We start from the raw sequence: 9,330 nt of genomic DNA on the forward strand, positions 1-9,330 counted from the left end.
CAGTTGCTCTGTTAAAATAAACTTTTTACAGGTTTCAAATCTTTGCTCTGTGCATGTGTGTCTTCCAGGCACACCCCAGCTGATGCTGACAGCAGGTCCCAGTGTACCTGTGCCCCCTCAGCAAGCTTATGGCTATGGCTACCAGGCGCCTGCAGGATACGGTCAACCAGCACCGCAGCCGGGCTTCAGCTACGGCATGTAAAGACCCCATCCCCCTCCTCTCTCTCTTCACATGCAGGCTGGAGCTACCATCCATCCATCTCCCACAGTCCTTCACCAGACCATTACTGGCACTCTACAGGGAGCTCGGGATAATACCACCAAATCTTTAAGCTTTTTTTTTCCTCCCCCTTTTTAAAACTGTCATGAAGGACTCATTTTTATTTCTGTTGTCAAAGAAGCAATTGAATCACAAAGATTTGATTTTCTTACATTCCGTATTGACCAGCTTAATTTTTCCTTTGTCTGTTTTGAGTGGGAAATGGTTTAAGTATGGCGGTGGCTTTTAGGAAGAGCTAGTCCTCGTATCAGTTTAAAAAAGGTCTGTTGTGAAGCATCTGATTTGCACTCTGTAGTGAGAAGAAATTAATGTAGAACCTTTTCCATTTGATGTGTGTGAGCCGCTCCTGTCCAGAAGTAAAATGCATTTAATTGTTGTCTATTCAGACACAAAACTGCTACTATGTTCTTCTGTATTTGAACATGAGACCACCGCTTCCATAACCACAACCTGAAACACTACGTCGTATGTGTCATGTCCCCACACTCATAATTCAGGACTGTTTCTTGAAGAAAACCAGAGTGAGTATTTTACATACAATTTTCAGCAAAGTTGGATTTTGTTCCAGCAAAGCCTATGCAGAACTCTCCAAACCAATTTGTAGTCAGATAACATGTCCATGTGCTTTAAATGCTGCTCTAATGTGGGACCGTTCCACATCGGGAGGGACTGCAGACCTGTCTGTGTTTGACTAACATATACCCTATGACGCCCCCCCCTCCCCCTTATGCTATGGATTGTTTCTGTTAGATACCTTTTTAGGTCACTGTTATCGAGTGTGCAGGAGAGATTTTTCAAACTTGATTCCTCCCATCCTGTCGAGGTAACCTTTAACCTTTTCAGTTGACCCACTCTTTCTTTCAATTCAGAAACAGCATCACAGACTTGTGGTCATTTGGCGTTTTTAATCAAAGGCTTGCGTGTTTGCAGAAAACCAATCATTAACTCCTTTGAACTTGCATTCTTATCTAAATTACCATAGAATTACATTGTGCACTTAAAATATTTGATAGTGCATAATCAGGGTTATAATGAATGAAATGGCGGTTTTGTTTTCCACTTAAAAATAAAGGCTTGTTTGTCGAGAACAGTCTGTCTCATGTACTGTTTTAATTAATCTGCTGCACACTCAGCTCCTGTGGTCCTGAGGGACAGTAAATATCGAAAAGAGCGATCATGTATTGTGAGGTGTATGAAAGAGATGTCGTTTGTGGACCAATGTAATATTGTTCCTAACAATGTGGCGGCACATGCTTAAAATGACTTCATTTGCAAACACAGCGTATTAGCTTTTGGTGGCTACACAGGAAGTTAGTTGGAGCCAAACATTTGAAGAGATGCATTACTGAATTCTTTGTTTTCAGTGAATGGGAGATGGGGTGAAATCTGAGGTTGATGCTAATGTGACCTCAACATAAAACCACCTGTGGTTCACTTCCATGTGTTTATTTTGTCCCCCTAATTAATATCATTGAGGCCAGGCTAAATAAACACTTTTAAACAGTGAAGTTAAACAAAAACTGAACATAATTTACTGTAGAACTGTGGGAATAGACTGCATTAGTTCTAGCTCGGTGTAACTATTGCCAGCTGGTACAAGTTTTAGGCACAGCCTATATATTGGCAGCTGGTACAAGTTTTAGGCACAGCCTCCCTTTCTGAACATGCTGATCCTACTGTACCTTAAAACCAGTTAATCTGTCAGTTGTTGAATCAACTGTTTTTGCTACCTCAGTATGGCCAGTATCAGTTTGTAGTACTAATGCTTGGATGGCACAAATCTGAAGCACACTAGTAGAAAACAGTAGGTGGAAGTATTCATCCTTGTGTATTTAAAAATTACTTCAAGGTTTAATTGTAATGCAGCATGCAAGTCCATATAAAATGTTTTATGCTTTTTTTTTTTTTTTAATGACACCCAGTGACATAATATTTATACTACCTCCATATAACCAATGTCATTCAGAGAACAAAAGTGTTGAGACAAAGTAATACAAATAGTGCAATGAATCGATATCTGAACATCATGTCTTCAGAAGCAGGCCTCAGCAGACTGGTTGGTGTGGAGCAATGTATGACAACTGGACTGTGTTTAAGCCACTGGTACAGAACTATCACTAGAAAGAACAATTCAGATAGCTTAGATGTAACATTCAGTCAACTGATATTAATTTTAGGGGATCCCAACTTTGTTTACATTCCAAATAGTTTTAAGAATTAATCAATTGTACAAGTCCTACAGATGCCAGCTGAAGCTCTAGTAGAGCTTCAAGTCTCCAGTGACACTATCAATGAGATCAGCGGGGCCAGGACCGATACCTAGCACAGTGCGTGACCCGGGCGCGATTTGTGTCCTTCCTGCGTCCTGGATCAGGCTGACAGGAAGCCCAGCTTCTTTTGCATGACCCAGCAGATCAATCAGGGCGTCCTCATCGGGGACCTTCACAACAACCTTGGGCTGGCCACAGTACTCCCATTGTCGTAGAAGCTCAGGGTTCCTGCGCTGCACCTGCTTGTAAGCCGAGACAGCAGCGTGGGAACACTGGGCAGCGACCTTTCCTTTGCCCATCTTCAGGTCGTTTCGGACCACCAGAATCATCTTGAACTCGCCTCTCTCTCCCATCACGCTCACCTCCTCGGTGCTGTTGCCCAGCGCTGCCGTCGGGCTTTCGGATGCGGGGCCAAAGCGACCCCGAAAGTGCCAACCGAGGACGAGCCCACAGCCCAGTCCTGCTACTAAACCCACGCCCAACGGACCGCTGAGCAAATCCATGTTACTAAACCTGCAAAAAAAGAGTATATTATAGAGTAAGTTAAGTCTACGTCACAAGTGCACCCGTATAAGGAAGCAATTTCTCAATATTTTTAAAGATAAGGTTAAAAGTTCATTCTTGGCTCTTCCTCCATGTTGACTTAAACCTAAGGAGGAGCAGACCGGCTACTCCATTGTCAGTTTTATTTGTCTACTTTGCTACAGCTCTACTTTCAGTTATCAGGACATCACCGTTTTAAAACTTTCTAACAACTTTGTGGGTTGACAAACATGTGAAACTGGTCTGGGTAACGTTAGCTTCCTGTGTAGACCCAAGACTACTCACTGTGGTATACAGCTCATCAGGACAACCGATATCATTTCACAAACCAACAAAATCAAGTTCATACAGTTTATGCCCACACTGCAAACACGGAATAGCAGATTACATTTCCTTTCGATTATACTGGTTTATTTCTTACCTACTAGCCTGTTCAAGCTGCTGGCAGCATGAATGAAACTTCTGCTGCTGCTTTACTTGTCGTCCCTTGATGATGACGTCACATCAGTACGATTTATGAAAAATAAAAATCTGGATTAGTACAATATTTGACTCACTCATCTCTGGCTTGTAAAAAACAAAACCCTTTTGCCAAAAACTGAAAACAGGACTACAGCAATATACAAATTAAAAAGCTGCAATAAATGCACTATTTTAAATAGGCTAGTTGTTTTTATTATTGTTTATTATATTATGTATTTCTTAATTTTGTCTAGTGTGCTTCACAAAGCTTTTTCCCCTCTGTCTCCCAAATGTCAAAGGCAGATGTAATTAACTGTTGTATTGCTATTGATTAGTGTGTCTGGGTCAAATAATCTCCCCTGGTACTTGTATTTCAAATAACATCCTTTAATGTCACAAAGGCACCAAGGATTTGATTTAATTTAGCCCGTAGTAAGGCAAAAGACCTCATACCAGCTGCTAAGAGAAAACCTAATATTTAACACCATCTGATCTAATTAACTGTTTTATTTACTCATATTCTGAAGGTGCAGGGAGCGGTTGTGCCTCACCCCACACACTGCAGACAGGGTTGTCCAGATTTTGTGCAGACGGGCCCATGAAACGCAAACAAGGACATAGGGTGATGTTCTTGCTACCCTGATTCCTTGCCACAAGTCATCGGCACAACGCAGCAAACTAATCACACACAAATAGGAGAAGAAATTGGGTACAGTGCATTAGAAAAACAGAAACTAACAGTTATACACTGTGAAGTTTAATCACTGAAAATAATTTAAGTGATAAAAGACAGCATGAACCACTTTAAAGAGAGTATGATGACATGAGAATGCATCATTTCCTTTGAAAACAAAGAAGGAAACAAGTTGGTTTTCCCACCAGACAGACAGACAAGTTGGGCGAGTTGAGCCTAAAATGAGAAAAAGAAAAATTACTACTGGTTTAAACTATGACAGAAGGAAATTGTTCACACAAGGACATCAGTGTTTCTCACAGTGCTCCATGCAAAGCAAAGTGGCATCACATTCCACTACTGCATGCAGCAGAGATCATATGCGATAGCCTTTTGGAACCCATTTCCTCTTCCACATCAACCTGGCAAATGCTTTTTTGTAATTTGTACAAACGTGGTCTATATGATATGACTGCTACCACATCTGAACTTTAAAGTCTAGAAACAATAACTGTACAAACAAAGAGGAAGAAAGCATATTTAGCTTATAGTGCTACATCCACATGGATTGTGTGTCACAGCAGGTACATCCTGCTGTTTTTCTAATAACAAAATTGTATTTTCCTATGTTATATTTAACCAGAATTTAACATTAACATTTTGAGTATTTTGATGTTTTATGCCTCCAGTTCTCATTTATATTTAATAAAATAGCACTTGAAGAAGAAGAGAGGAGGCATATGAGAAGAACAAATTGCAGCAGTTCATTCACCTTTTCTTATACGACTTGGTGCTTTCCTTCACAGACTCTCCTGGCGCAGGGCTTCTTCATCCTCATCCTCACTCATTTTTATAAATTTGCCAGCTGCTGTTGGTCCCTGAATACAAAATCAACCACCAAGAATATGAGTAATGTAAAAACACTAGTTCTTAGCCTGTTGGTAACAACATTTCATAGATGGTGAATTATAGTCAGCTTCCTGCCATGATTATAGGATAAACAAGTAAAGTCTAGATAGTTTGGCGTCATACCGTTTTATTTGGCCGGTGAGGTACTTATTCTGCCGCCAGCTCAGCTCCCCAAGCTGCAGCCCCTACTCCAACGTGTGGTCATAGAGCGCCCTCTCCTGTCTGGAGTTGGTTCTGGCCTGATGGAGTCTCCAAAGCTCTTCTCGCTCAATGCGTACACACCATATTGACACTTGTCTTTATCATATTTTGTTAAACAAGCCCTGAGACAGCCTACACGCTTGATATTGTGTGCCTCTTTTCACTCCCTTGTGGTTGCTACTCATTTTCTTCAGTTACTTTTTCCATGTGTGCTCTCACCATCTCGTCATTTGCTCCTTCTTGCACCTCCTTGGGTTACCGGAATAAATGTGTGTGGTTTTCCACTGAGATCAACCTGCTGACTGCCTCCGTGATCACACATTCTATAGTTGTGCAAACATTAACACTCCCGGGTTAATAGCCTGTGCTTTGGCACACACAGTATACCATCTCGTTTAGCATTTACAGGGATCCAGTTTCCTGCCAGCACCATTTCTGCGTCGCCTCATTCGCAGTCATTTTGCAGTTTTCCTTCGGAGTAAGTCTACTTTTTGCGCATTGGTGTGTTTTGTATTTTCCCGCCTTGAGGTGGGAGGAAAGGCGCAGCTGAGCATCTGAGACCGCGTGCACGCTAGTTAGACAGCGCAGTGCAATTTTGGTACTCGTTTTGACCAGAAATAGCGGTAACAATAACACCTGTTCAGATCACCTCTTATCACATTCATAGGTGCATTTGCAATTTTACTGACAAGGAACCCAAAGGCATTTTAATGGATATACCAATTTAAAATGAACCCTTAAACCCACAGCTGAGCTGCTGGAATTCACTCTGAATAATTTATTGCGTTCCATGACGATTGTGCTTAAATAAGATAAAGAAACTGGTCCTCGTGTGGCTATAGATATGAATATGGCCAAACAGTGTTAGTTCGCGTCAGGACGCACCTACCGTACTTGCAGGATGCAGCCAGAGGTGAACTGCAGCCTATGTTTGGGAATCCAAATCCACGTTAACACATGAAAGCAGCTCATGACCTAATAGAAATAACAAACTCTGCAGACGTCTCCATTAATCCTTTTATACAGCAGCTAAAGTCAGTCCGACCTTACTGTGGCTGTTGTCACTGTTAAGTTGCAGTTTCACACACACGTACCTTCGTTACTACCGCAGGGATATAACTTGTGTTATGCCTGCATTTGCGTTTTATAGCAGTTTGGTCAACTTAAAAGCAGTTGTGGAGATAAAGTGGGCGACACATCCACTGGCTGTGCGCTGTAGCGGACCACAATCATCCATCCATCCATTTTCCTCTGCTTATCCGGGACCGGGTCGCGGGGGCAGCAGTCTAAGCAAAGATGCCCAGACTTCCCTCTCTCCAGACACTTCCTCCAGCTCCTCCGGGGGAATGCTGAGGCGTTCCCAGGCCTGCGGAGAAAGCTCATTTTGGCCGCCTGTATCCGGGATCTTGCCCTTTCGGTCGTGACCCAAAGCTCATGACCATAGGTGAGAGTCAGAACATAGATCGACCAGTAAATCAAGAGCTTTGCCTTACAGCTCAGTTCCTTCTTCACCACGACGGACCGGTACATCGACCGCATTACTGCAGAAGCTGCACCGATGCGCCTGTCAATCTCTCCTGACTGAATTATTGTTGTGTAAGCATAGCAAGCATCATAGCAAGAAGGCTAACAAACGTAAGAGTTAACAATATACCAATAAATTAACATTAGCCCTTCACTGATGACATGGATACCGTAATCATACAGAACATAGCTGCATACCTTTATCCGTTGTTTGTTTCTCCTCTTCTTCTTTTCTCTTTTTCCTAAATTGGGCACCTGACAGCTTTGACCTTTTTCTCTCCATCGCTCTGTTTTTTTTATTTTTCCAATCAACAGATTTCCCATCCCCCAACACTGTCACTCATGACCAGAAGTCAAGACTAAACCAATTCACCTTGTATTACCTATTTGTATTAGCCATTTTACACAATTTGGAAAAAACAGAAACGTGCAAATTATAGGTCTGTGTTTTTTTAATATTATGAATCAAATGTGCATTATTTGGAAGAAAGTCAAGGTGTCACTGACTTAGTTTAGCCTACTAAGTGGACCCCCCCGTCCGCTCCATTTGGGAGAGGTGAACTCTCCTACTGCGCCTGCGCCCCCTCCCATCCCCTTTCCACCTCTCACACAGCTTCTGTGCACGGCACCTTCTCATCAAGCAGGGGCGCCACATATGATAGATAATAGAAAACCGCTTAGCGGCGCAGATTATTTTCTTTCCAAGTGCTTGTGCCGCCCCCCACGTGTCATGAAAGCGGATGCCAAAGAGCGCCACTGCATACATAGTATATATGACATCAGTGACATCACTCAGTCAGGTTTCCGCACTGCACTTTAAAGGGGATGAGAGGAGCTGGTTTGATTGGACATAACTAAAACCAGCCCCGTCTCTACCTGCTCACGATGTATTCCTCCCTCTAATAACTGCCCAACTGCTCACGAAAGTGCGCGGTGTCTGTTGTAACCAAAATTACAAAACACCGTTGAACACGCCCATATTTACCTTGCGCCACGTGAGCGTAGCACTGCGCCCTCTTGTAGGAAAATGGAGCCCATAGAGCGTATACTCATTTAAGTAATTCAATTGTTGTAAATGACCTAGAAGCCTTTGTACTCTACTTCTCCAGTGCCTTCCTAATAATGCCCCAAGAGACAGTAACTCAAAAAGTGAACTGTGTTCATGACCAATCGGAAACAATTTCCGCCAGTGGGAACAGAAAGACCTGGTAGAGAGCAAACACCGGAAAGTGCTCTGGACACGCTTCTCACTCAACTAAATAAGACCACGTTGAAATATAAACGTGGCTGTGCTGTTGAGGTTGTCTGTCTACTATGACCTGAAAAATGTGGGTTCTTTTTTTTTTATTTGGAAATTAGCTGAGTTTTCTTTGCCCAAATGCCATTCATTCACTGTCTGCATGCAACCCACTGAGGACTAAGAAGTGTTAGAAGTGTGCTGCAGGAAATATCCACTTATTTATAGACCTTTAAACTGGTTATCTGGAGGTTCTTTCTGTCCTGTCAGCCCGTTCTCCCCTCCCCCAGCAATCCCATATCAGTAGTCTATGACTGGCCCCCTCCACCACCTAACCCTACAGTCAAGTTATTATGCAGGAGTCTGTTTTTGCCCTACACTGGGCTTCCACCACAGATTTTATTTGAGTTCAGTGTGGATCAAACATCAGCTGAATGGTGAGTTTCCTTTCCTGGATATAGCTTTGTTATATCACTGTTGGCTGTTATATCACAGCCTTGTTTTTTTTCTACACTGTGTGGATGTGTAATGTCCCTCCAGTGTGGTGTGGTTATCTCTGTTTGAAAAGTGGAAATTGATTACAGTGTATTAAATTGCGGTGTATGCTCTTTGTGTTGAGTTTCTCATTGTCCCTCACACAAGAGTTACTCAACAAGTCTGTTGTTTTGGCACAAGTGATTGTGCAATCAAGTTGTTAGGTATTTTTAGTCAGATAGAAATTGGTTAGATACTTGTTGTATTAGAAATGTCTTTAGTGTAGACAGGATGTCTAGCTCAGGCTGTTAAATGCTTACTCATTTCCAGGAGTTACTCCAGGTTGTTTATGTTCCAGGATAACTAGATAGAAAGTGGCTACTGTATGATATGTTTAGCCGTAATCTTAATCATAATATCTTTCTAGGCTTAATGTCCAGACATGCCCCTGAATGTCCTGTATGTTCTTAGATACACACCACTTAATCAACACTCACACACATTGATTTTCTCCATGTTTTGACTACTGCTACGGTCAGCTGTAAAGCTGGCATATCAGGTGACGCCACGGTTTGACGTGCCTGTGTAGAATGGGGTTAGCCCAAACCAGATATAATATACAGGCCTGTTGGGTTCGGGATCTTTCATTCTTCATCTGCCTGCGCGCAGTATTGGAGGTGAAGGATACCTGAGCGTGTAATGTTGATTTTACCTGTGATCCTTTGAATAAACCAGCACGGTTTTTTTTATATATCCA

The 9,330-nt window shown here is 42.3% G+C and overlaps 2 protein-coding genes across 5 annotated transcripts in view; one reads left to right on the forward strand and one right to left on the reverse strand.

Annotated features, from left to right (window-relative positions):
- The window catches only part of cltca (clathrin, heavy chain a (Hc)), a 35,297-nt gene extending 33,927 nt beyond the window's left edge, over positions 1–1,370 (forward strand). For both annotated transcript variants that reach the window (XM_020612349.1, XM_020612350.1), the window contains one exon: positions 69–1,370. In XM_020612349.1, the coding sequence (XP_020468005.1) occupies positions 69–202 (134 nt within the window). In that variant the 3' untranslated portion in view covers positions 203–1,370. The remainder of the gene's footprint in view (positions 1–68) is intronic.
- Positions 1,371–1,905: 535 nt separating this feature from the next.
- Positions 1,906–6,001, reverse strand: ptrh2 (peptidyl-tRNA hydrolase 2). 3 transcript variants are annotated; one of them, XM_020612351.1, is made up of 6 exons: positions 5,261–6,001; positions 5,001–5,106; positions 4,356–4,465; positions 4,107–4,233; positions 3,515–3,579; positions 1,906–3,063 (listed from the first exon to the last, which is right to left on the reverse strand). In XM_020612351.1, the coding sequence occupies exons 3-6, from the start codon at positions 4,391–4,393 to the stop codon at positions 2,538–2,540; spliced, it is 756 nt and encodes a 251-aa protein (XP_020468007.1). In that variant the 5' UTR covers positions 4,394–4,465; positions 5,001–5,106; positions 5,261–6,001; the 3' UTR covers positions 1,906–2,537. The 3 variants fall into 3 exon arrangements, with proteins under 3 accessions (XP_020468007.1, XP_020468008.1, XP_020468009.1); XM_020612352.1 differs by having other exon boundaries at positions 5,001–6,001; XM_020612353.1 differs by lacking the exons at positions 3,515–3,579; positions 4,107–4,233; positions 4,356–4,465; positions 5,001–5,106; positions 5,261–6,001 and adding an exon at positions 3,379–3,469.
- Between the last annotated feature and the right edge of the window lie 3,329 nt (positions 6,002–9,330).

The sequence above is a fragment of the Monopterus albus genome, unplaced genomic scaffold (genome assembly GCF_001952655.1).
Source record: "Monopterus albus unplaced genomic scaffold, M_albus_1.0 scaffold124.1, whole genome shotgun sequence".
In the NCBI taxonomy this organism is placed as follows: domain Eukaryota; kingdom Metazoa; phylum Chordata; class Actinopteri; order Synbranchiformes; family Synbranchidae; genus Monopterus; species Monopterus albus.